This window comes from Rhinatrema bivittatum, chromosome 2 (genome assembly GCF_901001135.1).
Source record: "Rhinatrema bivittatum chromosome 2, aRhiBiv1.1, whole genome shotgun sequence".
Classification (NCBI taxonomy): Eukaryota; Metazoa; Chordata; class Amphibia; order Gymnophiona; family Rhinatrematidae; genus Rhinatrema; species Rhinatrema bivittatum.
Window position 1 is genome coordinate 210056286 of NC_042616.1, and position 26335 is coordinate 210082620.

The 26335-nt window shown below is 50.1% G+C and overlaps 1 protein-coding gene across 2 annotated transcripts in view; it reads left to right on the top strand.

Annotated features, from left to right (window-relative positions):
- Positions 1 to 26335, top strand: part of KLHL7 (kelch like family member 7) — a 119954-nt gene extending 93619 nt beyond the window's left edge. The window contains exons 10-12 of one of the 2 annotated variants that reach the window (XM_029589075.1): positions 1052 to 1149; positions 4101 to 4133; positions 24383 to 26335. In XM_029589075.1, the coding sequence (XP_029444935.1) occupies positions 1052 to 1149; positions 4101 to 4133; positions 24383 to 24735 (484 nt within the window). In that variant the 3' untranslated portion in view covers positions 24736 to 26335. The remainder of the gene's footprint in view (positions 1 to 1051; positions 1150 to 4100; positions 4134 to 24382) is intronic. The other variant, XM_029589076.1, reaches the window with a different exon arrangement.

Consider the following 26335-nt stretch of genomic DNA (forward strand, 5'->3'; position numbering starts at 1 on the left):
AGTCAAAGGTCTAGAAACTTTGATATAAGTTTTCCATGCTGGGCTCCATCCAATGATGTCACCCACGTGTGAGGACTAACATCCTGCTGACCTAGGAGAGCACCTGTTACAGTAAGCAACTCAGCTTTATCATATTCACTAGGAAAATCTTCGTGTAGCTGCTTACATCTACTGTCTGTGGTTTTATGACTTCCTCTCCAGGTAAAAAGATGCAGCAGTGCAGGAAGTCATTACTTTAAATTATAAGAGTGTTTTACCAATATACTTTCTCTTTTTTTTGTTACTGGATTTATCACTTGTTCACAGATTTCGGTTCTACCAGCACCGAAAAATTTGCAGTGCCAGTGCTATTCCAGAAAAGGATGTTTTGTATCTCCAGAGCTCTAGAGCAAGAAACTAGCCCTGTAATGTGGTGCAGTTTCACAAGGAAGAATCATTACATGGCCTGTGTTGACATGGTTCAGCATGCAGGCACACTTCCTGTTCGGGATGCATGTACACCATACAACATAACCACTAATTCATAAAAAGAAATGCACAAAACTAGTGCCGAGTGCCTACAGTATTTGAGACAGCAGCCCAAAGCACGGTCCAGGCCCAAACCTGGGTCTCCCTCATGGCAGCACTGTCACTGGACCTTCGGGGCCAGTCATGACTACGTTTTGAGAGACGCATTCATCTGTACAAAAATATCTGGGCTAGAATATGTGTTGAATGAGCCAGTGCTGAGGTGTATGATTGTGGGTGAGGATGGTAGACTTGTTACTTTGCTAGTACTGGAGAAATGAGGGGTGAGGGCAGGAGGGGGACCCTAATGGAGAGGTGAGTAAAGCATCCTGGATGTGACAACTCCCTGTTCTCTGCACGCCTGAGTGCCCCAGCAGAATTTGCCTTTAAAAAAAAAAAATGCCCTTCTAACACCTCCAAGTTTGAGGCAGGTGAGGACCCATGTGTTGTGCTACATGGTATGTGAACACAACTTGGGGAAGATGGTGGAGAATAAGCAGTGTGTAATTCTTTTTCATTTTATTTTTATTTATTTTTTTGCCAGATGGACTGAGCTGTGTCCAATGATTGAAGCCAGGAAGAACCATGGGCTGGTGTTTGTGAAGGACAAAATCTTTGCAGTGGGTGGACAAAATGGTCTAGGTAGCTAGCTCTTATTAACCCCTTTGGTGTGCCCTTGTAAACATTTTTGACTTCCTTTCCTTTCTCCCCTCCCCCGCCACTGCCACAGTTGCTGAAAGCCGAGATCCATCCTGTACGGGTTCTCTTGTAATGCAACTGGCCAAATGCTTTGACCTGCCTGTTGCACCAAAGGCAGCATTCTGCTCATGAATCTGTGACCTAACCACATCTTTCAAAGAAAATGTGGGCAAATATCTCCCTAAAGTGTTTAATATATACGCTTGTGGGTCATATTGTGGACCGCAGTGCTGCATATGTTTGTCTGCTGTGGTGGGGGAGGGGAAGAAGGCAGCTGATGCCCTTTACTGGCTGTAGAGTGGAGGACATGTCCCACCTCCCCCTCAGGGTTAATTGTTAAAATAGGAATAAAAAATAAAAATTTCAAAGCAAAGAAATCAAGTAGGCTTTGATGTAAAAGTAAGAGAAGTATGTGCTTGCAGGGGAAGGGAAAAATAGACCTACATTTTGTATTAAAAAGCAAACATGTTGCCACTAAAAGTGAGGCCTGACACTTGCATATTCTATTCATAATTTTCTCTGCTTCCTTCTCCACCCCAGTTTATTTTTTTTTTTTGATCTAGCAATTGCTTCCTGTACTTCAAACATCGAAATATATAGAGCATGATGGCAGATAAAGACCATATGATCCATCCAGTCTGCCCATGCATGTGTTTAGGGTTTTCGTGTCAAATGGAGCTAGTCTACTTTGGACACAGCACCATGAGCCTTCATTCATAACTACCCAGGGTTTTTCCACCAGTTGTTGCAGCTTTGGCCAGGGTCACAGACCACAGCTCCTTCTGCAGCATACTCACATGGACCCTTGAGTCTGGCCACTTGGTGTCATTGTTGAGCAATGACAGAGGCGTCCCTCCCTCTGGAGCTGTGAGCAAAGTCTTTTGCTGTATCCCCCAACCGCAGCTAGGCTAGGGAGCAGAGTCCTGGCCTGGGAATCGAACTGGAGAACGCTGCCACTGAGCCACTATGCCTGCCCTGTCTACTTTCTTTCTTTTGAGCCAAGTGAAGTCGTGAACAAATGCTTTTCTATTAATTAAAATGATATGGAATTATGAGAGCCATCCTATAGCTAGCATTGTTTTTCAGGCCCCTAGATGAAAACAAACATTATTTAGCACAGTAAAATAAAAATAATATGCAGTAAGTATTGCCCCTTTTGTTGTCCAATAATAGCTAAGGGCCTTAGTTTGCTGTGATTTTTGTAGATGGCCTGCTGCCCTCTGCCACAGTTGCAACCTCTTTGTTCCTTCCCTCTACAGCCAATGCACTATGCTACCCTCTGCTCCTGTACTTCCACCCAGCAGACTTCCCTCACTGCGGCCAACTGAAATACTCTCCGGACACTGGGCTGCATGACTTAAGGCCACTTCTGGCAGCATGACACTGCCACTAGGTTGTGCAGCTCAGTGTTAAGTGTTTTGATCAACAGCAGAAAGAACTAAGGCATGATGCTTTAGGAGGAAAGAAGATATGTCAGGATTGGGCCTGCAAGTGAGGGGAAGAGGATGCACTTGATGGGTTGGGAGGGAAGGAGGGAGAATGTACATGGCATAAGGGAGGCAGGGAAGATGCATGGTGAGAGGGAGGAAGACAAAAAAAAAGTGATTTGAGGAAAAGGAAGTGAAACGGTGGAAGAAGGGAGGAGAACACCTTTGAGTGGGATGAGATGAATGGGAGACTGGGGAAAAGGGGAGAAAAAATTCAGCACTTTCCAGCTGAGTACAGAGACCGTCTCCGGCTATGGGGAGAGGGCTTTGCTGCTGAAGCAGAGCGCAGAGGTGACAGCCAAAGTCCACGCTGAGAACCGGCAACCGGACCACGGCTCTCCTCGGGAATTCTCAGCTGGGGGAGGGACCTTTAGGTATTACCGCAGGAAAGCAGGGCTCAATCTTTTCTCCAATTTAAAAGTAGAATTTCTTCTTCCAAAAAGTACAGCAGTCCCCCATAGGGAAAGCACGTCTGCATCTGCTAGAGACGGAGAAACGCTGAAGGGCTGAGGTCACTGCAGGGGTGTATCTAGGGTGATGTCAGCTTTGAAACCTGACTCTGTCTCCATCTGCTGGCAGGGGAGCATAAACCCATTGGTCCTGAGGCCATCTGCTACATGCTAGGAAATGGAGAAATTACTTACCTGATAATTTTGTTTTCCTTAGTGTAGACAGATGGACTCAGGACCAATGGGCTTATGCTGCCCTGCCAACAGATGGAGACGGAGTGAGGTTTCAAAACTGATGTCACCCTAGATACACCCTTCAGTGTTCTCTTCAAAAGCCACTGTGGACATATTATTGAAAAAACTTGATTAAAAGCGGATAACTAAAACTGTACTCGGGCGGATTCCCGATGGCGACCTGCCCGGGGATTTGCTGCCCCGGCCGGCCCAGGAAATACCACGTGGACTGCCAAGCACGGCTCTGACACAGCCGTGCTCGGCAGACCACGTGACTAGAGCGACCGGCCCACCGTGGGATGCCCGATCCCCTGATTGGCCAATCCGCCCCTGACTGTACTCAACCAAACATAAACACTGATCCCCAGTAAGATTATAGATGCCCTGATTTAGAGACTGGATGACGGCTTACCTATAATCTCTTGGAATCGATATCCACTCCATGGGTGAATCCTTGGCACTGTGCTTGGGCAACCGTGGGCGGGATGCTGAGTCTATCTGTCTACACTAAGGAAAATGAAATTATCAGATAAGTAATTTCTGCAGTAGGATGACGCCTGCTATAAATGTAGTAATGTTTCTTTCATATCTCTCTCCCTTCTGCCTTCCAGTGTGTACATTTGGAGCTCCTTAAGCCTCTCTGTGTAGGGTTTGTATTGCAGGCTCTGTAACATTTTTACTCATTCGGTTGACTCATTTCTGTTTTTTCATTGTCCATGAACAGATACGGCCTTCAGAGCTGAAAATAGTGCTCAAGGTAGGATCTCACTTGTGACTTGTACAAAGGGAAATATGACTTCCTGTTTCTTCTTGGTGAAGCCTCTTCTTAAGCAACCAAGCATACTGCCAGCTTTCACTTCTGCTCTATTGTACTGACTGACTGGCAACTTTCAGGTCAACCTAGACTGCTTTCCTGTTTTGTAATAGTCACTACTTTTCCTTCTAAGTAATAAGTGGCTAATGGATTTTTGCACGCCAGATGGAAGATTTTTCTTTTTAATGCATTGAGCAGCTTCCAAGTCCTAGATCAGTGATGGTGAATTCCAGTACTCGAGTGCCACAAACAGGCCAGGTTTTCAGAATATCCATAATGAATATGCATGAGATAGATTTGCATACAATGGAGGCAGTGCATGCAAATCTTTCTCATGTATATTTATTGGGGCGGATTTTAAGAGCCCTGCTCGCCGGTGAGCCTATTTTACATAGGCCTACCGGCGCGCGCAGAGCCCCGGGACTCGCGTAAGTCCCGGGGTTTTCGGAGGGGGGCGTGTCGGGGGCGGGGCCGAAGCGGGCGGTGTTTTCGGGGCGTTCCGGGGGCGTGGCCACGGGCCGGGGCGGGCCGGGGGCGTGGCCGCGCCCTCCGGACCCGTCCCCAGGTCGCGTCCCGGCGCGCTAGCGGCCCGCTGGCGCGCGGGGATTTACGCCTCCCTCTGGGAGGCGTAAATCCCCCAACAAAGGTAAGGATGGGGTTTTAGACAGGGCCGGGCGGGTGGGTAAGGGAGGGGAAGGTGAGGGGAGGGAACGGAAGTAGGCTGTGCGGCTCGGCGCGCGGGGGCTATACGGAATCCATAGCCTTGCGCGCGCCGATCCCGGATTTTAGCGGATACGCGCGGCTCCGCGCATATCCGCTAAAATCCAGCGTACTTTTGCTTGCGCCTGATGCGCCAGCAAAAGTAGGCCAAATCGCGCGGTTTGAAAATCTACCCCATTGTGTATATCCTGAAAACCTGGCCTGTTTTGACACTCGAGGGCTGGAGTTTGCCATCACTGTCCTAGATCTTTCCTCTAATTTTTACCTGTCTCCTTTCATTTTTTCATTCTTTCCAATATGTCTACCCTGTTAGTGTACCTCTTCAAATACACATTATTTCCTCGAGTCTCTCTGCAATACCACTGATAGTTATTGAAAAGAAAAATCCACTAGACACACATCATTTAAAGGGATCCTAAAGAGAACTGTTCATGTTTTGACAATTGAGCAATGGAATTGCCGCTTTGAACAATAAAAGAAGCTCTATTTAAAAATATTAAGCTTTTGGACCTATCAAGTTTCTTTGCATCTCCTTTGGCATTGGATATTGATTATTTAGATTGCATATTTTTGGTTCCATCATTTGTGATTAAAGATTTAAGTGTAATCATCTCAGATGACCTAAAGGTAGCCAGTCACTGTAATAAAGCAAAAAAGAGCCAACAATATACTTGGTTGCATCATTAGAGGTATCAGAAGGTAATATTGCACTTGTATAGGTCACTAGCGAGACCCCATCTTGAGTTCAGTGTTCTGTTCTAAAGGCCAGGACACAGAGGAAGTGATTCAGAGAAGGGCTGCTAAAACGATAAAAAGTTGGCAACATAATACACTCAAATGTATTTGGTAGAGAAAGGAGGGGGGGAGAAGATTGAAGCCTTTCAAATATTTGAATGGCTTCACTAAATCACAGCAAGCTGAAATTTTCCATAGAAAAGGAGTTTCCCTGTACGTACCCGGATCAGTCCAGACACCTGGGTTGTGACTCCGCACCAGCAGATGGAGACAGAGCAAGACCTGTCGGGCTCCACTACATATAGCAAGGTGCCACCCACAGCCCCTCAGTCTTACTCTGTCTCCAGCAGATGGGGCAGGTGCAACCACAGCCTCTGGGATCCCTGGGTAGCATTGTAATTGTGGCTTAGTTAGTCAGGGATTCTTTGGTGAGGAATATAGTTTAAAAAAAAAAAGTAAAAGGAAGACAAGGCAAGAAGAGCGTCCCTCGTCCTGGGAGCCTCCCAGGGGGGTTTTGAAAGGTTCTGAGGAGACCATCCCCCCCCCCCCCCCCCCAGTTGAGGCCGCTGCTAAGGGTCGAGGACCCGGCCTTTTTCCAGTAGCAGCGTTGGGGGTGACACCGGGGAGCCCGGTTCACTCACCCCCGCTGGAGCAGGAGTGTCAGGACCAGGGACAGCAGCGGCAAGTAAAGAAAAAAAAAAAAAAAAAAGTACTACTGTTTGAGTTTTTTCTTTGCCGCGCCGACTCTCCATTCTTTGTCTCCTTCGGCGTCAGGGTATTTAATTAATTTTAATTTTAATTGTTTGTTTGGCGCTTCAGCAGTGCGGCGGATGCCAAGGGGATCTTCCTGCCGCGCGCGCATTTGTCGCGCGATGGCATTTGTTCTAATTGTGTTTCGGGCGGCGAGGGGCCATCCGAGGCCGGTCGGGGGGGGCCGGTCTCGGCCGGCGTGATCGCCACCGTGCGCCGGGCAGAACGCTGAAGGTAGTGCAGAACCGTTCCCGCTCAGCGAGGGAACGGCGGCCATTTTGGGAGCCGTTCGGGAGGCCACGTGGCTGGCTGCTGGTAACGGCGGCATGCTTCCCGCGCTTTCTCCGCAGCAGTGGCCCTCGGGGGGGAGCGCCTGGGGGGGGCTGCATCTCCGGTGGAAGATAGTTTAGAGGAGGCATTTTCTTGTTCGGAGTCGTCTTTTTCATTGGATTTCGCGCTGCTTCTGCGCAAGATGCTGAAGCATAAAATCTTCAGGCGGAAGGCGGGTAAGAAGTTGGCCTCGGGGGGCTCGGACGAACAGTCGGGGTCCCGGAATAGGAAATCTAGGGATAGGTCCCGGAGAAACTCAGACCCGCCTAAGGAGAAGCGCCCTTTGCGAGGTATCCCTCAGGACACGGACACCGACTCCACGTCACCGGATGAGGCGGACCCGCCCGTAGGGCCCCTGGGGGGGCCGACGGGGCAGATGGAGAGGGGCCAGTCCAGCCCGGTACCGGCAAAGGAACGCCGGCGGTGGATGGTGATGACCCGAAGGTGGTACGCTTGTTTAGGAAAGATGAACTGGCCCCGCTCATTCCGGCCATTCTTCAGGAGCTTGGTGTGGATGCTCCACCGGTGGAGTCCCGGCCGGGGGCCAAAATGGACCTAGTCCTGTTGGGCTTACGGGTCCGGCAGTGGCTTTCCCATTCCAATTCTCGGCGTCTGACATACTATTCCAGGAATGGGATACCCCGGAGTTGGGCCTGAAAGTGAGTAAGGCTATGGATAAGCTTTATCCGCTGCCAGAGGACGAGCTGGAGCTCCTTCGCCTTCCCAGAGTGGACGCAGCGGTGTCGGCAGTAACGAAGAGGTCGACGATCCCGGTCACAGGGGCCACAGCACTCAAGGATATACAGGATAGGAAGCTGGAGCTGCAACTTAAAAAGGTTTTTGAGGTTTCGGCTCTGGGGGTCCGCGCAGCCATCTGTAGTAATTTTGCCCTGTGGGCGGGCCTGCGCTGGGCCCAGGTGCTCCAGGCCAATGCAGGTCTCTCGGAAGAGGAATCTGCTCAGGCGGATCATTTAGAGGCGATGATCGCTTACAGCGCGGATGCTCTGTATGACCTGCTGCGTACGTCGGCCAGAGCCATGGTTTCAGCGGTTTCCGCGCACCGTCTCCTTTGGCTACGCAATTGGGCGGTGGATGGGTCCTCTAAGGCTCACCTTGGCTCGCTGCCATTTAAAGGGAAGTTGTTGTTTGGTAAACAGTTGGATGACCTGAGGCAATCGCTCGGAGAAAACAAGGCATTTAAGCTGCCTGAGGACAGGCCCAGGTCTCGGACCTCTTTCTCCAATAGGTCCCGGTTCCGGGGGGAGCAGAAGGTCGCGTCCGCAGAGATCATCAGGTTCCTCTTACCTTTCAGGCTCCACCAGGTCATCTTCGTGGCCTCAGTCCTTTCGTGGCAAAAAGTTTGGAGGCAAGGTGGACCCTCGTCGGGAACGGGGTCTAAGGCTTCCCAATGTAACGCGACTGGTCCATTCCTCTCTGCAGATCCCGTCAGTCGGGCCAAACGTAGGAGCCAGGTTGGTGCTTTTCTCCGAGGAATGGACCAAAATAACATCGGACCAGTGGGTCCTCAGCGTGATAAGTCAAGGTTACGCTTTAGATTTTGCACGGATTCCTGCAGACAAGTTTCTCGTGTCACCCTGCAAGTGCCAAGAGAAGCGAGTAGCGGTGAGGGGAAACTCTTCGGCGACTGGAGGACTTGGGCGCAATAACCCCCGTGCCTCCGGGGCAACAACGCAAGGGCCACCGGAGGCACGGGGGTTCATTGTGCCAAAAAAGGAGGGCACGTTCAGACCAATTTTAGACTTGAAAGGGGTCAAGAGGTGTCTTCGCATTCCACGCTTCAAAATGGAGACGATTCGGTCGGTGGTAGCCTCGGTTCGTCCAGGCGAATTCCTGGCTTCGTTGGACCTCACGGAAGAGTACCTTCATATAGGCATTCAGCCGTTTTATCAGAGGTTCCTCAGGTTCTGCATTCTGGGCAGGCACTACCAATTCAGAGCTCTTCCCTTCGGCCTCGCCACCGCTTCCCGCACGTTTACCAAGGTGATGGTAGTGGTGGCAGCTCAGCTCCGGAGGGAGGGGTTTCTGGTGCACCCCTACTTGGACGATTGGCTGATTCATGCCAAGTCCGAAATACAGTGTCGCCAGGCAGTCGACAGAGACCTACAGATCTTGCGCTCTCTCGGATGGGTGGTCAATCTCGCCAAGAGTCGTTTGGACCCCACCCAGTCCTTGGAGTATCTGGGAGCACTATTCGACACGAAGCAGGGAAAGGTGTTTCTCTCCAAGGAGTGTGTGTGCAAGCTTCAGAGTCAAGTGAGACGTTTATTGTCCCTACAGATTCCTCAGATGTGCGATTATCTGATGGTTTTAGGCTCTATGGCATCAACACTAGCTTTAGTTCCCTGGGCTTTCGCTCATCTACGTCTGTTGCAATCAGCGTTGCTCTCCCGTTGGAAGCCGGTGTCGGAAGAATTCCACCTCCCGCTCACGGACCAGGCGAGGGCCAGTCTTCACTGGTGGCTTGACTCGGACCATCTGACGTGCGGAGTATCCCTGCTTATGCCCAACTGGACGGTAGTCACCACGGACGCCAGTCTCTCTGGCTGGGGAGCGGTCTGTCTTGGACGGTCGGTACAGGGACAGTGGTCCAGGGCTCAGTCACGGTGGTCCATCAATCGCTTGGAGACCAGGGCGGTAACCCTAGCGCTGCAATCCTTCCTCCCGCTGATTCGGGGGAAGGCGGTCAGAGTGTTGTCGGACAATGCAACTACCGTGGCGTACATCAATCGCCAAGGCGGGACAAGGAGCCAGCTAGTGGCGGAGGAGGTGCAACGCTTGATGTGCTGGGCAGAGCAGAATCTCAGCAACATTGCGGCGTCTCGCACCGCCAGAGTCGACAATGTTCAAGCGGACTTCCTCAGCCGTCATCATCTGGATCCAGGAGAATGGGAGCTGGCGGAGGACGCTTTTCACCTCATCTGCAAAAGGTGGGAACCGCCACACATGGATCTGATGGCCACCGCTCAGAACGCAAAGGCTACACGCTTTTACAGCCGGCGGAGAGAGCGAGGGGCCGAGGGCGTCGATGCGCTAGTGCTTCCCTGGCCAACAGACATGTTACTGTATGTGTTTCCTCCTTGGCCCCTGATAGACAAGGTACTTCGGCGGATAGAGCTGCATTCGTCGGACGTGATTCTGGTGGCCCCGGAATGGCCGCGGCAGCCTTGGTTCGCGGATCTACTCCACTTAGCAGTGGAACCTCCCCTTCGTTTTCAAGGGTCCACGGCTCTCCTCCGTCAAGGCCCCGTTTGTTTGGAGGACGCGGATCACTTCTGTCTCGCGGCATGGCTTTTGAGAGGAAACACTTAAAGAATAAAGGGTATTCGGATGCGGTGATAGCCACCTTGTTGAGGTCTAGGAAACAGTCTACGTCCTTACGTTCGGGTTTGGGTGGTGTTTGAGGACTGGTGTAGGGATCGTAGGGTGGATCCCATGTCAGCATCCGTATCCCTTGTCCTAGCTGTTCTTCAGGCGGGTCTTTCGAAAGGTCTCTCTTGTAGTACCCTTCGGGTCCAGGTAGCAGCACTCTGTTGTCTCAGAAGTAAGTTGCACGGGGTGTCTCTGGCACTGCACCCGGATGTAGCTCGTTTTCTTCGGGGGGCTAAGCATTTACGTCCTCCGTTGCGTCATCCTTGTCCGTCCTGGAATCTCAATTGGGTACTTTCCATCTTGTGTTCGTCGCCGTTTGAGCCGATCAAGCGGGCGATGCTAAAGGATCTTACTCTAAAGGCGGTCTTTCTCGTCACAATCGCGTCGGCGAGACGAGTTTCGGAGTTGCAGGCTTTGTCATGTAGGGAGCTGTTCTTATGGATCTCGGATTCAGGAGTATCTTAAGGACGGTTCCTTCCTTTCTACCGAAGGTGGTGTCGGCGTTTCATTTGAACCAGTCGGTTGAGCTTCCCGCTTTCCCTGAAGGGGAGCGGACGGAGCCTGGGGCAAGAGATTTATGGAAACTGTATGTTCACAGGGTTCTCTTCCGTTACCTGGAGGTTACGAACCCTTTCCTTGTCTCAGACCACCTCTTTGTTTTGTGTTCCGGTCCAAAGAGGGGTGGTGTGGCTTCCCGGACCACGATTGCGCGTTGGCTCAAGGAGGCAATTGGCTCAGCATATATTATGCGGGGGAAACCTGTTCCCGTGGGCCTTTGGGCTCACTCTATGCGGTCACATGCCGCTTCTTGGGCGGAATCCTCTCAGGTGTCGCCTCAGGAAATTTGCAGGGCGGCTACTTGGAAGTCGTTGCACACTTTTACTAGACATTATCGGCTGGATGTCCAGGCCGCAGATTCGGGGGGGTTTTGGAGAGAGAGTACTCCGAGCGGGACTTTCTGGTTCCCACCCTCGGTAAGTTGGCTCTGGTACATCCCAGGTGTCTGGACTGATCCAGGTACGTACAGGGAAAGGAAAATTAGTTTCTTACCTGATAATTTTCGTTCCTGTAGTACCACGGATCAGTCCAGGAGCCCGCCCGAGTTGTCTGTGTTGTCTGTTCTGAAGTAACGGAGAGTCCGCTCGATGGATTCAAGTGTTGAAATTGGTTGTAATTGTTCTCTCCTCTGGTTCTGGGAGTTCTGTTCCAGCTAGGGGTTTTTGAATCGGCCCTTGTTGAGGGCGGTTTAGTTAGTCTGGTTGCTCAATTTCTGCTTTGACATTACGTAAGACTTGAGGGGCTATGGGTGGAACCTTGCTCTATGTAGTGGAGCCCAACAGGTCTTGCTCTGTCTCCATCTGCTGGTGCGGAGTCACAACCCAGGTGTCTGGACTAATCCGTGGTACTACAGGAATGAAAATTATCAGGTAAGAAACTAATTTTCCTTTAGAGGACAAGGGGTCATGATATGACATTGGAAAGAGGAAGGTTTAGAGAAAATATGAGATGTTTCTTTACTGAGAGGAAAGGGTGATGGATGCCTGGAATAATCCACCAGTCATAGAGGAAGCTAGTACAATGATAGAATTCAAGCATTCTTGAGAGAGAGCACAGTGGTAGGTACCAGGCTTAGGGAGCTTGCAGTATTACAGATAGCACACTCTTCATTCCTCAGAAAAAGAGATCGGGGGAGAGGTGTTCCCTGTACGTACCAGGATCAGTCCACACCATATGTTATGATCCCATTCCATCAGATGGAGTCAGAGCAAAAACTGAGAGGGCGGTCCCTCATGACTGGTGCGCCCTCTGTAAACCTTCAGTATTTCTCTGACTCCAGCAGATTTGGGTTGCACCTTCGGTTCTCCCATTTTCTTTCTGTGAGAATAGTCTTTGTTGATTTATTTCTCCTGTTCTCACAGGACAAGCTGGATGGTAGTCCCCCACATATGGGTGACATCACAGGATGGAGCCCAATCACAGAACACTTCTGTCAAAGTTTCCAGAACTTTGACTGGCCCCTACTGGGAAAGCCCAGCATGGCACTAACCCTGCAGCCAACAGGAGTCCCCCTTCAGTCTTCTTTTTTCCGCGCAGCAGTAGCCACGCAGTTAAGGAGCTCTGCAGAGATTCCTGACAGGAATTTTCCTCACAGAATTACTAACATTTAATGTACCCCACAGGAGTCCCTCCTTCAACTTTTTCAAGCTGCGGTATTCCGGTAAGTTTTTTTTTTGTTTTTTTTGTACCCGTTTTCCGTTGATTACCGTCGCGTTTGGCCCTCGCGGCCTACTGGCCATCAACCGTACTGCGGCTCAATTTTTTCATGGCCATGGCGTCAGGGTTCCGCCGGTGCCCGGACTGTAATCGCATCATGACCATTACAGACCCTCACAAAGTCTGTGTAATGTGTCTCTGATGTGAGCACGATGTCCTAACCTGCACCAAATGTGCCCTCATGACGCCAAAAGATCGCAAGGCTAGAATGGAGAAAATGGAACTTCTCTTCCGTGCTCAAACCCCGACGCCGTCTATTGCATCGACGTTGTCAGAGCCGGCACCGTCAACTTCGCGCCAGCATCGAACTCCGGCCGGTGACCGTCCGGCATCGACGACTTCTCGGCCTTTGACACCCTCTACTCCCCCTCAGGATCGAGGGGATCGTAGAGAGAAACTGGCATCGAAAGTCTTGGACCATCGAGGGAGCGAAATCATCGTTCGAGCTACCGTCGAAGAAACCCTGTCCAGAAAAGGCACCGACCTTTTCGGCAACCGGGTCACCGAGGCAATCCTCGCCCGACAGGGTATCGGGAGCCACGACTCCGCCTTTAACGGTGGTCCCTCTGGCTATGCCTCTGCCTCCTTCTTCTATTCCAGAGCCGGGGCTACTTGCTCCAGGTCTCCGAGAAGAACTGGACCGAATGGTTCAGGAGGCCATCGACAAGGCGATGCATCGACTCCAGGTTCCTCCGACACCGGTACAGATTGCGGAACCGACCACCAACCCAATTCCAGCAGAGTTGGCACCGCTGATCTCTAGGATGGAAGCGCTCATGGCCGCTTTTCCACCGATGAACCCTGGGTCACCAATTGGTTCCGGTGCCCTCCCCGCTTGCTTTGTCATCGGGAGGAGAAACACCGTTCCACATCCCTCCATTGGGAGTTTTGCCGATGCCTCAGCCATCGATTCCGATATATCCGGTGCCACCGATCCACCCATTGGTGCCGACATGTCCGTCAGCACCACCGAGCCATCCATCGATGCCTGCGCCAGTGCCTTCGATGCCTTCATCAGTGCCTCCAGTTATTCCTTCGGAGCCTCGACCAGGACCTTCAGGGATCCCACCGCTCCGTCCTCCTCTAGCCCATAGAGGAGCATGTGCTGATCCCTACGACACCTGGACTGATGATTTTTCACCAGACACCGATCTGCCTTCACCACCTTCACCTACTGAAAGCAGAAAGCGTTCTCCAGAGGACCTTTCCTTTATACATTTTGTGAAGGAGATGTCTGAATTGGTTCCCTTCCAATTGCAACCTGAACAAGATGACAGGCATCAAATGATGGAGCTGTTAGAATTCTTGGATGCTCCCAAGGAAATAACCTCCATCCCTATCCTCCAAGTTCTTCTGGATCTCCTCAAAAAGAACTGGGAACATCCTGGCTCTGTGGCTCCAGTCCACAGGAAAGCTGACACCCCCTATCTCGTTCAGTCAGCTCCAGGCTTTCGCAAACCCCAATTGGATCACCAATCTGTGGTTGTCGAATCTGCCCAGAAAAGAGCAAGAAGATCAAAACCTCACACTTCCTTTCCCCCAGGCAAGGAACAAAAATTTTTAGATGCCATTGGTCGCCGTGTCTTCCAGTGATCAATGCTCATCTCCAGAATTGCCTCTTATCAGCTCTATATGACCCAATATAATAGGGTGTTATTTAAGCTGATGCAAGACTTAACAGACTCCCTGCCTCAGTAATTTCAAGAGCAACTCCAAACCCTAGTAAACAAGGGTTTTGAGGCAGGGAAGCATGAGATCAGATCATCTTACGATATCTTTGACACTGCTACCAGGGTATCTGCAGCTGCTATCTCGGCAAGACGATGGGCCTCGCTCAAGTCTTCCAACCTTCATCCTGAAGTACAAGACAGATTATCTGACCTGCCTTGTGTAGGAGATAATCTGACGAGCAGATTCAACGAACAGTGGCAGAACTCAAGGACCATCTTGAGACCCTAAGACAGCTCTCTCTGATGCCTTCTGAGTACTCTTCAAAACAGCCCTTCCGGAAGGACTCTAAGAAGTCATTCTTCCGTCCGAAGAAGTCCTACCCCCACCAACTAGAACCCGTTCTCCGAGACAGTTTCAAAAAGCCAGTCTCGTTGGACACGAAAACAAAAACCACAAGCACCTCCTCAGCTGGGCCCTGCTTCCGGTTTTTGACTCCTGCATAGAGAGCAGCAGCCAGCTTCCATTACCCCACATACCAGTGGGAGGTCGATTGTGCCATTTCAACAAGTGGCACTCAATCACCTCAGACCAGTGGGTCTTAGCAATAATTGCTCAAGGTTATCATCTGAACTTTCTCTCCATTCCACCGGACTCCCCACCTCTACCGGTGTGGGGAACATCTGAACACTCACTACTCCTGGAGCAGGAGGTCTCCCTCCTCCTTCAGTCCAGAGCAATAGAAACAGTGCCCTACTCTCAGCACGGCCTAGGGTTCTATTCCCGGTACTTTCTAATCCCCAAAAAATCGGGAGGCGTTTGTCCAATTCTGGATCTACGTGCCCTCAACAAGTACCTCCAACGAGAGAAGTTCAAAATGGTAACCTTGGGGTCTCTTCTTCCTCTTCTACAAAGAGGAGACTGGCTCTGCTCTCTAGACCTCCAGGATGCATACACTCATATCGCGATAATTCCATCTCATCGCAAATACCTGAGGTTTCTAGTAGGCCCCAAGCACTGTCGGTACCACGTGCTTCCATTCGGCCTCGCGTCTGCACCACGAGTCTTCACAAAATGCCTCGTCGTAGTTGCAGCCTTCCTCAGGACTCAAAGTGTTCACATCTACCCCTATCTAGACTATTGGTTAATCAGGGCTCCCGCTCAACAAGCTGCTCTGTCGTCCCTGCATCTTACTTTACACACTCTAATTTCACTTGGATTTCTCGTCAATTACGACAAATCCTACTTAGTCCCATCTCAAACCTTATCGTTCATTGAGGCAGGCTTGGACACCTTGCAGGCAAAGGCTTTTCTGCTTCGACAGCGAGCTCTCATTCTCATGTCTCTTGCACACCAGCTGCAGTCTCAGCACTCCACGACTGCACACCGCATTCTCATCCTCCTAGGACACATGGCGTCCTCAGTTCAGGTCACCCCAATGGCCTGCTTCCATGAGTCATGCAGTGGACTCTAAGGTCACAAAGGACTCAATCCATTCAGCCCCTGTCGACCATTGTCCACGTAACCGACTCACTCCGTCAGTCTCTTGCCTGGTGGAGAAATCAGGTCAATCTCCTCCAAGGCTTGCCCTTCCAGGCTCCAAACCCTCAAATAACTCTCACCACCGATGCTTCCAACCTTGGATGGGGAGCCCACGTGGCCAATCTGCAGACACAAGGATCTTGGTCTCCAGAGGAAGCCAAACACCAAATAAATTTCCTGGAGCTGCGAGCAATCAGATATGCTCTCAGGGTATTTCAGGATCGCCTCTCCAATCGAGTCATCCTGATCCAGGCGGACAGCCAGGTGGCCATGTGGTACATCAACAAACAGGGAAGGAAGGGCTCCTACCTATTTAGACATGTGTCAGGAAGCTGCGCAGATATGGGCGGAGGCCCTCTCCCGCTCGATGTACCTCAGGGCCACCTACTTGCCGGGAGTGGACAGTGTGTTGGCAGACAAGCTCAATCGCACCTTTCAACCGCACGAGTGGTCTCTCAACCCCTCAGTAGCGAACTCGATCTTCACCAATGGGGTTATCCTCAAATAGACCTCTTTGCTTCACCTCAAAATCGCAAAGTGGACAACTTCTGCTTTCTCACTCGCAGCCAACACTTTCAGCCAAGAGCCGCATTCTTCCTATCATGGGCAACCGGTCTCCTATATGCGTTCCCTCCACTTCCACTTCTCTAGAAGACTCTCGTGAAGGTACGTCAGGACAAGGGAACCAAGATCCTGATAGCACGCCACTGGTCGCGCCAAGTGTGGTTTCCAATACTTCAGGATCTCTCCGCAGGCACATTCCCTTGGGAAAGGACCCGCTTCTAATCACTCAAAACGACGGGTGCCTCCGCCACCCCAATCTTCAAGCCTTGTCCCTGACGGCATGGATGTTGAAAGGTTAATCCTTCAGCCACTTAACCTTTCTGAACCAGTTTCCCGTGTCCTGATTGCTTCACGGAAGCCTTCCACGAGAAAATCGTATTCTTACAAATGGACCAGGTTTATGTCACGGTGCTCTTCTCAGTCCCTTGATCTCTTTACCTGTCCAATCACGAAGTTTCTGGACTATCTCTGGCACTTGTCAGAGTCAAGTCTAAAAACTTCTTCCATCAGGACGCATGTCAGTGCGGTAGCCGCCTTCCATAAAGGTGTCTGGGATGTTCCCATATCAGTACAACCCCTTGTTACACGTTTTTTGAAGGGCTTGCTTCACCTCAAGCCTCCTGCGTCCTCCGGCCCCTTCTTGGGACCTCAACCTAGTTTTGGGTCGGCTCATGAAACCACCATTCAAGCCTCTTCAATCCTGTGAACTTCGATATCTCACATGGAAAGTGATTTTCCTTTTGGCAATCACTTCTGCTCGCAGAGTTAGTGAATTATAGGCTCTAGTTACCTACCCGCCTTACACTAAAATTCTGCAGGACCGGGCAGTACTCCGCACTCACCCTAAATTCTTACCTAAGGTAGTTTTGGAGTTTCATCTTAATCAATCCATCATACTACCTACCTTTTTTTTCCCAAGCCCCATTCCAATCCAGGAGAGCAAACTCTGCATACCCTTGACTGCAAATGGGCTCTAGCGATCTACCTAGACCGTACAGCTGCCCACAGGAAAAGTACTCAATTGTTTGTCTCTCTCCATCCTATCAAATTGGGGCAGCCTGTGGGTAAACAGACTCTCTCCTCCTGGTTGGCGGATGCATATCCTTTATCTATCAGCAAGCGGGCATTCCACTTCAAGACCGTGTTAAAGCACACTCTGTGAGGGCCATGGTGACTTCAGTAGCACACCTACACTTGGTGCCGCTTCCTGACATTTGCAGGGCTGCCACCTGGAGTTCTCTCCATACTTTTACAGCCCACTATTGCTTGGACAAAGCCAGAAGACAAGATTCCATCTTCGACCAGTCTGTCTTGCGCAACCTATTTACAACGTGACGTACCAACATCTTTCCACCTGCCTGGTAGGGTTCAGGATGCCCTCGGCCAAATTTCATCCCAGGCCTAGTGCCTTACACGCCTGAGTACATTTGGTGCATACTCGTACATCCTCAGCTCAGTACTCACCCATATGTGGGGACTACCATCCTGCTTGTCCTGTGAGAAAGCAAATGTTGCTTACCTGTAACAGGTATTCTCACAGGACAGCAGGATGTTAGTCCTCTCGAAACCCACCCGCCTCCCCGCGGTGTTGGGTTCGTAACGTTTTCTTATTTTATTTTCGGCACTACCTGTAGCTTTTTAACAAGACTGAAGAGGGACCCCCTGCTGGCTGCAGGGTTAGTGCCATGCTGGGCTTGCCCAGTAGGAGCCAATCAAAGTTCTGGAAACTTTGACAGAAGTGTTCCGTGATTGGGCTCCATCCTGTGATGTCACCCATATGTGGGGACTAACATCCTGCTGTCCTGTGAGAAACCTGTTACAGGTAAGCAACATTTGCTTTCTCTGGTTAACACTTTTTACTTGGATGGATCTTATTTAAAAAAAAAAAAAAAAAAGGCAAAGGCTTTTCATTGTAGCTTTGCTCTACTTCCTATGGGCTGTCCTGCTGCAGGCTTGCAGGCAGAGCTTTCATTCAATGGCAGACCTGTCATCTTTTTTATTTATTGCTGTATCGTTTTGGGGGTACGTTTGTTCACTTTCCTTTTACAGGGCTGTCATTTGCTGCCTTTAGGGGTGAAGTTGGTGGTCCAGCCTCTCCCCCTCGATATCGACCCACTGCCCGGAGATGTCGTTGCCTCAGGGCAGCCCCTAAGCTTCAGAGACGCGACATCCCTCTGGCTTGGAAAAAACAAAAAAAAAGGAACGGGTCGTTAAAGTTAATCAGGCAGCGCAGGACTTTGATTTCATTCCTGCTATCAAAGGTTTTCAGAGATCTGGGTTCCAAGCCCTTCTTTACTTGCCTCCATGCTGCGGCTGATGCGATGCAGCGCCTCCCGGGGATTCAGACCTGGACGGACCTCATTCTCCTCTGGTTCTCTTTCCGGCGCACCTCCCCAACGCAGAGCCGCCCTCAGAGGACCCTTTGCCCCCCCCCCCCCCCAACCATCCCTCCCCCAGAGCCTTTTTCCACAGAATTTATTCTGCTGATGCATGGGGCTTATTTGGCAAGGCTCAGCCAGCACCAGGATGCGGTTTTGGCACCCCCTCCTCCTAAAGTGGTCAGTCTGGGGGAACTCCCGGACGTGGCAGGGGGGGCCTCAGGGATCGGTACTGGCCCAGTACAGCACCAGTATTTCTGGCCCTGCCGTTCCAGTGGCCCCTTCGGGATCCTCTAGGGTTCAGCCAGTTACCCATCCAAACGGTCCTGACCCTCCACCCCCGACGGACCCTTCAGTGGACCCTGATCTAGATTATCCGACGCCCTCTGCGCAAGTCGAAGGGGATGTTCCTCGGGTTCTACGCCTTTTCCAGAGCGATGAGATGGTTCCGCTTATCTCACATGTCCTGGTCAGATTAGATATTGAGGCCCCCCCAGGAGGCTCCTGCCGCCAGCACTGCACCGAAGAGAGGGGATCCCGTCCTACCAGGGCTCAAGCCACCTTCGAAGACTCTCCTTTTCATCCTATGTTCCTCTAATTGCTGTCCAGGGGGTGGGAGACTCTGGAGGCCTCTCTCCAGATTGGCAAAGTGATGGACAGACTGTATCCACTCCCCGAGGAGTCCCTGGAACTACTTAAGGTACTGAAGGTGGATGCATCTGTATCTGCAGTCACGGCTAGGACACCTATTCCTGTAACTGGAGGAGCAGCCCTCAGGGATTTGCAGGACCGCAAACTTGAGGTGTATTTGAAGAGAGTGTTTGAGGCGTCCGCCTTGGGAGTTTGGGCTGCTGTTTGTAGCTCCCTGATGCAGCGTGCATGACTCCGGTGGATCCAACATCTACTCTGGACTCAGGACCTGCCTCCAGGGGAGGCACAACAGGCGGAAAGGCTAGAAGCCGTCATAGCGTATGTCGTGGACGCGCTGTGTGATCTTCTCCGAGTGCTGGCCAGATCTATGGTTTCCATAGTCTCAGCTCGGCGCCTCCTCTGGCTCAGGACGTGGTCCGCGGATTCCTCCTCCTAGTCTCAACTCTGCTTCCTTCCCTTCAAGGGTAAGTTGATGTTTGGAGAGGAGATGGAGCAACTTATTAAGTCGCTCGGGGAGCATAAGGTATTTAAGTTACCGGAAGATCGTCCTCTGAGATCCAGAACATACAGCTCCGTGTGGAACCGTTTCAGAGGACAATGGCGCTTCCGCCAGGTGTGGCCAGTGTCCCACAGGCCTCCCTCATCTAGATCGCAGTCCTGGTCTCGTTCCTTTCGGGGATGAAGATCAGCCCAAGACACCCTCGCCCAAGGGACTGCCACTATATCTTCACAATGAAACATTGCCGGTCCACTCTTTGATTCCCCAGATAGGAGGACGCCTGCCACTCTTCACAATCACCTCAGACTAGGGCATCCTGGATATTCTATGGCGCAGTTACGCTTTAGAATTTGCTCGACCTCGCAGACAGGTCTATCTTTTCTCCATGCGGACTAAGGAAACAGGGTGCAGTACATCAGACGCTAGACAGCATCCTGGATCTGGGAGCCATTCTTCCGGTGCCACTACCGGAACAAGGACTCGGCTATTATTCAGTCTACTTCGTAGCCCCCAAACAAGAAGGCTCCTTCCAGCCGATCCTGGATCTCAAGATGGTCAACAGAACGCTCAAGATACCACACTTCAGGATGGAAACTCTGCGCTCAGGGATTGCTGCGGTGCACCGGGGAGAGTTCCTGGCGTCCTTGGACTTGACGGAGGCTTATCTTCATATCCCCATCCCGAACGAGCATCAGCGCCTCCTTCGCTTCAAGATTTTGGGGCAGCTCTTCCAGTTCCAGGCCCTGCCATTCGGCCTGGCAACCGCTCCTCACACCTGTACCAAGGTGATAGTAGTGGTGGCGGTGGCCCTGAGGAAGGAATAGACCCTGGTCCCTCGACTTTCTGGGAGCTCATTTTGACATCAAAGTAGGCACAGGCTCTCTTCGTCTGGAGTGGGCCCAATCGCTCCTTGCTCAGGTTCAGTGTTTCGGGACCTCCGACTTCCCACAGCCTGGGACTATCTCCAGTTGCTAGGTTCCATGGCCTCCACGACAGGTGTTGTGCCTTGGGCCTTTGCCCACATGCGTCCCTTACAAAGAGCATTACTCTCCCGTTGGAAGCCGGTATCTCAGGAATTTCAGGCTCCTCTGCCGATACCGCCCCTACCCAACGACAGCCTGACCTGGTGGCTCGACCTGGATCATTTGCTTCGAGGAGCAGAGCTCTAGGTTCCACAATGGGTACTCGTTACAATAGACGCCAGCCTTACCGGCTGGGGCCAGTGTGCGGTCGGCACTCAACACAGGGTCAGTGGACACCAGAACAGGCAATTTGGCCAATCCATGGTTTAGAGACAAGAGCGGTCTGTCTTGCGCTGCAGCGTTTTCTGCCCCTAGCACAAGGCCGAGCAGTCCGGATCCTCTCCGACAACACCACGAATGTGGTGTACATCAGTCGTCAGGGGGGAACAAGAAGTCTCCATGTGTCTCGGGAGACTAACAATCTGATGCCGTGGGCGGAACGCCACCTGTCTCATCTGGCGGCGTCTCACGTTGCAGGGGTGGACAATGTTCAGGCGGCTTTTTTAAGTCGCCAGTGCTTAGATCCCGGAGAATGGGAACTGTCCCAGGAGGCAGTGGTACTACTCGTCACGTGATGGGGGACTCCCCATCTGGATCTGATGGCCATGCAAAGGCTCCTTGCTTTTTCAGCCGCAGAAGGGAGCATGGAGCAGAAGGCGTCGATGCCCTAGCCCTCCTGTGGCCGAGGAACATCCTATGTTCCGTGTTCCCACCTTGGTCCCTGGTGGGAAGAGTGCTCCAAAGAATAGAGGGTCACCAGGGGCCTGTGATCTTCATGGCTCCAGAGTGGCCTCGTTGGCTGTGGTTCGCAGACTTAATCAACCTAGCGGTGGACGGCCCACTGCGCCTGGGGCATCTGTCGAATCTTCTACAGCAGAGACCAGTATTTTTTGACCAGGTAGATCTCTTCTATCTAGGGCCTGGCTTTTGGAACGGCGCCAGTTGAGGAGATGAGGATATCCAGCGGCAGTTATCTCCACTCTTCTCAAGGCTAGGGAGCCTTCCACCTCCAGGTCCTATGTCCGAGCTTGGAAAGTGTTTGAGGCTTGCTGCCAGTCCTCACGTCTCTCCACGGCATGCGACCAAAGCCCAGATCTTGTCATTCTTACAGCGAGGGCTGGAGAGGGGATTAGCCTACAATTTTCTCCAAGTTTAGGTGGCAGACTTACGTGGTCTAGTTCATCGGGATGGCCCTCCTCTTGCGACACACCCGGATGTGGTCCGGTTCTTGAAGGGAGTAAAGCATGTGTGAAACACCGATTCACAATTTATGCCCTGCCACCCTTTGAACCGCTGTAGAGCCTACCCTCAAGCAGAATCTCTGAGCTACAGGCCTTGTCATGTGGAGAGCCTTATCTCCGCTCTATGGATTCCGGAGTATCCTCTGGTATCGTACCATCTTTCCTTCCAAAGGTGGTCTCGTCTTTTCATCTGAATTAATTGGTGGAACTGCCATCATTCCAAGATGAAGATTCCAAGGAGTTCAGGTGCCTAGATGTCAAGCGAGTCCTCCAATTTCTGGAGGTTACTAACAACTTCCGCTTATCAAATCATCTTTTTGTCTTCTGGAGTGGTCCCAAGAAGGGGAACTAGGCTTCAAAGACCACCATTGCCCGATGGATGAAGGAAGCAATCTCTACCGCGTACATTGGCGCGGGGGATTAGCCCCCAGATGGTATTAAAGCTCATTCTCTCCGAGCTCAAGCAGCTTCCTGGGCAGAAAGCCGAGCAGTGTCTCCGCAGGAATTTTGCCAAGCGGCCACTTGAAAGTCTTTGCACACTTTTGCGCATCACTGTCGCTTGAATCTGCAATCAACAACCTCGGGTTCTTTTGGGGCTCAGGTCATTCGAGTTGGGATATCAGTGGCCCACCCTATTTCAGGGAAGCTTTGGTACATCCCACGGTCTGGTCTCTGATCCTGGTACATACAGGGAAAAGAAGATTATTTCCTTACCTGCTAATTTTCGTTCCTGTAGTACCATGGTTCAGTCCAGATGCCCACCCTAAGGATTTTGGGGTTTTTTCTTTGGGTTAATCCTTCAGCTTGACTGTGTAATCATTTCAGGACCTGTTTGGGACTGACTGAGAGTTCACATTGCAAGTTTGCCTATTCAGATTTACAGTTTGATGTTCAATTTAGTTGATATTCATTTTTGTATTGATCCTTCCGAGGGGTTTTTCTTTGTTGCTTGGATATTCTTAATACTGAAGGTTTACAAAGGGTGCACAGTCATGAGGGACCGCCCTCTCAGTTTTTGCTCTGACTCCATCTGCTGGAAGGGGGAGATAACCCATGGTCTGGACTAATACATGGTACTACAGGAACGAAAATTAGCAGGTAAGGAAATAATTTTCTTTTAAAGGATGCATGACCTAGTGGCACCTCGGCTCAGGGGATAGCTGGTTTGGATTCAGTGGGCTACAATTCTCTAGAAACCAACCAGCTTAATGCCAGCAGGTTGGTGGTGGCTAGTTACCATCCAGCAGGGCCACAGGGACCTAATGTCCAGATGTTTGGGCCACAACCTCACTAGTGTTTGGAAAAGACTGGGACCAATGCCTAGACAACAGACGTAGAGGGGGAAAACCATTTTATTTTCACTTTAGTGACTGGAACAGGTCAGCCTGAGAATGTGCACCTCTTGTAGTCTTGTACTTTGCCCAGGAAGAGAAGACATGCATCTGTTTCTTTTTCTCCAGTATTGCAGTGCATGCAGAATCTGACTTTTCAGGGTTTCCATTTCAATTTTTGTTTGCAGGTTTCTAATTTGTAGTCAGATATTCAGAAGGTGGTGAGAGTCTCAGTGTTCTGCATGTGTGACTGAGGCGAGGGATTCTGCTGGTCTGTAGTTTCTGTGTAAGAATGTATAGCAGTAGGTCAGCTTGTATTATCAGTAAGGATTGTATTGATGTTCTAGGTCCTGGTGTAGTATTTGCAATTCTATTTTTTTTTTTCATAGGTAGGATTGTTAGTGTTTGAGTCTGGCAGATAGTGATGTTCTGGTATGGCAGGTTTGCTCTGTAGGATCAGAGTGCTTTTTATTTTATTTTATTTTTTTTGCAAGGTTTTGTATTGCTTCACAATGTTCCTGATAAAAGGCGCTTGTGGTGTTGTTACTGAGGTGAGACAGAATTTGTATATTGAGTATTAATTCCAATATTTAAAAGTGTGATGTCTGTGTATGTGTTTTTACAGGCTTGTTCTTGGGGGCGCAGGGAAGAAGCTGATTGTGATTTTTATTTATTTTGAAAACTTAGTACTTGCCTTATCGTTCTAATGACCAAAGTGAGGTACAAAAACTTGTGGGGAGGGGGAGTGAGGGGGGAGAAGTGGAAGAGCTTATGGGCACAGGCTCCCGGATCTTTTAAGTACCTAGCAATGCCCCTGCATGTTGTGTAGCTGGATAATGAGAAGGGAAAATGATAGCTTGGATTCAGCAGCCCAGCTTCCCAGCCAGAGAAGTAGCACAGCTGTGACCAGCAGCAGGTAGGGATCCATAAAGTTTCACAAGAAGGGAAAAACTATTTGCTGTTGGAGAATATTTTCATCCACTACATGCTGTCTGTGGTGCTAGCCAGTTGCATTTGGCTGCTGTCTTGCCACAATTTCTTACTAACTGGTTTTATATATACACGTGTGTATATATTTCTTGTTTTGTTTATTTCAGGTGGTCTAGACAGTGTGGAATATTACGATATCAAACTAAACGAGTGGAAGATGGTGTCGCCCATGCTGTGGAAAGGAGTGACTGTGAAGTGCGCAGCTGTGAGCTCTGTGGTGTACGTGCTGGCTGGATTTCAGGGGGTGGGACGTTTGGGACACATCCTGGAGTACAATACTGAAACAGACAAGTGGATAGCCAACTCCAAGGTCCGGGCTTTCCCAGTAACCAGCTGCTTAATCTGTGTCGTCGACACATGTGGGGCTAATGAAGAACCCTGGAAACATGACGACTTCCCGGCAAGCAAAAGGACACGAATGGAACAGATGGCCACAGTGCTTTGCATCCACGTTTTTTAACAAATCGTCTTAAAAAGTGAAAATGTCTCACTACGTACAGCCTGTGGATCTGCACAAGCCCAGCTTACTGGTTAAAGATGTAAATTATTTCAAAAGCCCAGCACAGTGTGGGTGGGGGGGAGGGGAGGTGGGGCAAGGTGCTCATGGCACCCATCCAGGATGGGGAATGAGACCTCCCCAAAAATCAGGTCATTGGTAAGAGAGTGGAGGTGCTTTTGGTAAAACAGCCTTCCTGACACATCATGCGCAGACACTCCTTAGCTGAGCAGGAGAGCACGCACCACTTAAAACTTCCCTAATTTTTAGAAAAATAAATCCAATGCAAACCTCAAATAGAGCCGGGCTCAGTGTGGCGGGAATAAGTATTAATGTCCATAAGAGATTCCTTTTTGTAGATTGCATGAAATCACTGGAGACATCAAATTGCATTGGGAAAACCAAAAGAACAAGTTGCAGCTTCCCTGGCAGTGGCTATCCTTGCCAGCTGACCAGAGTAGCAAGCAGCTCCATTCATAGACTACATGCAGTGTAACTAGAGAGGCAAGTGTACAGATGTGTTAAGCTTTGGAGATTTATGTTGAATGTTATGAAGCATTTTATTTTTTTCAAAAGGGAGCCCTAGGGACAATGAAGTGTTAGTGCTAGTTTAGTATAACTGGTTTCCTGGGGAGCACCTTGGATTTCTGTAGGAAGTGTTCCATCTTGTGTAATAGTTGTCACTTATCCATGGTTCTTCTGTCCAGTGATTCTCGGCCAGACAAATTCACACAACCTACCCAATAATCAGTTTTTTCCCCAGGCATTTTAAGTTGTGGTCCTCCCCCACCCACCTTGGATAATTATAAAGCTAGGGAAGCTATTAAAGAAACAATTTATTTTACATGATGCAGCTGCAGTAGCATTGATTTTGTTTTGAAGTAAAAAAAAAAAAAAAAAAGAAAATTGTTGGTGGCCTATCTTGGTGTTGCTCCTCAATTTGCCAATAATGCTTTATCTAGGGACTTCCATGATCCAGTCTTTGCTTCTGACCAGAGGCGAGAATCTTTGAACCATCAAATTGTCTGTTGCATGTGCCAGGAAAAATCATCTTCTTGGCACAGTTAACTATTTTTTTTCTTCTTTTTTAACCAGATTAGTCCCTGCCTCCCTGTATTCTCGCAGTGCATGACTGTTGTATGTAGTAATCAAAATCCAGAGTGGTGGACTATTGATAATGTTACTGCATCTGAAAAAGAAAAATAGTGTTTAGGGTTGGTTATTTTTTTGGCATCACAGTCTAGTGCTGAAAGCAGCCAACTACTCCAGTTTAAAAATGGATATGATTTTTTACACAAAAAAGGGGGAACCTAGACTGGGCATTTTTTTTTTTTTTTTTAAAGGGGTAGTTCCTAGGCTTGCATATATTTCCATTCTTCTGATGAGCATGGTTTCTAAACTAGATTCTTTCACATTGCAGAGTGCACAGATTTCCCAGTGGCTCCCGATGTATAATTGACAATAGTGCATTTCTTACCAAAGTAATACTGCTTCTCCTGGAAGCCTGTGAAGAACCATGCTGGGAAGCCTGAAAAATAAACGTTGACTCATTCACTGCCCTAAC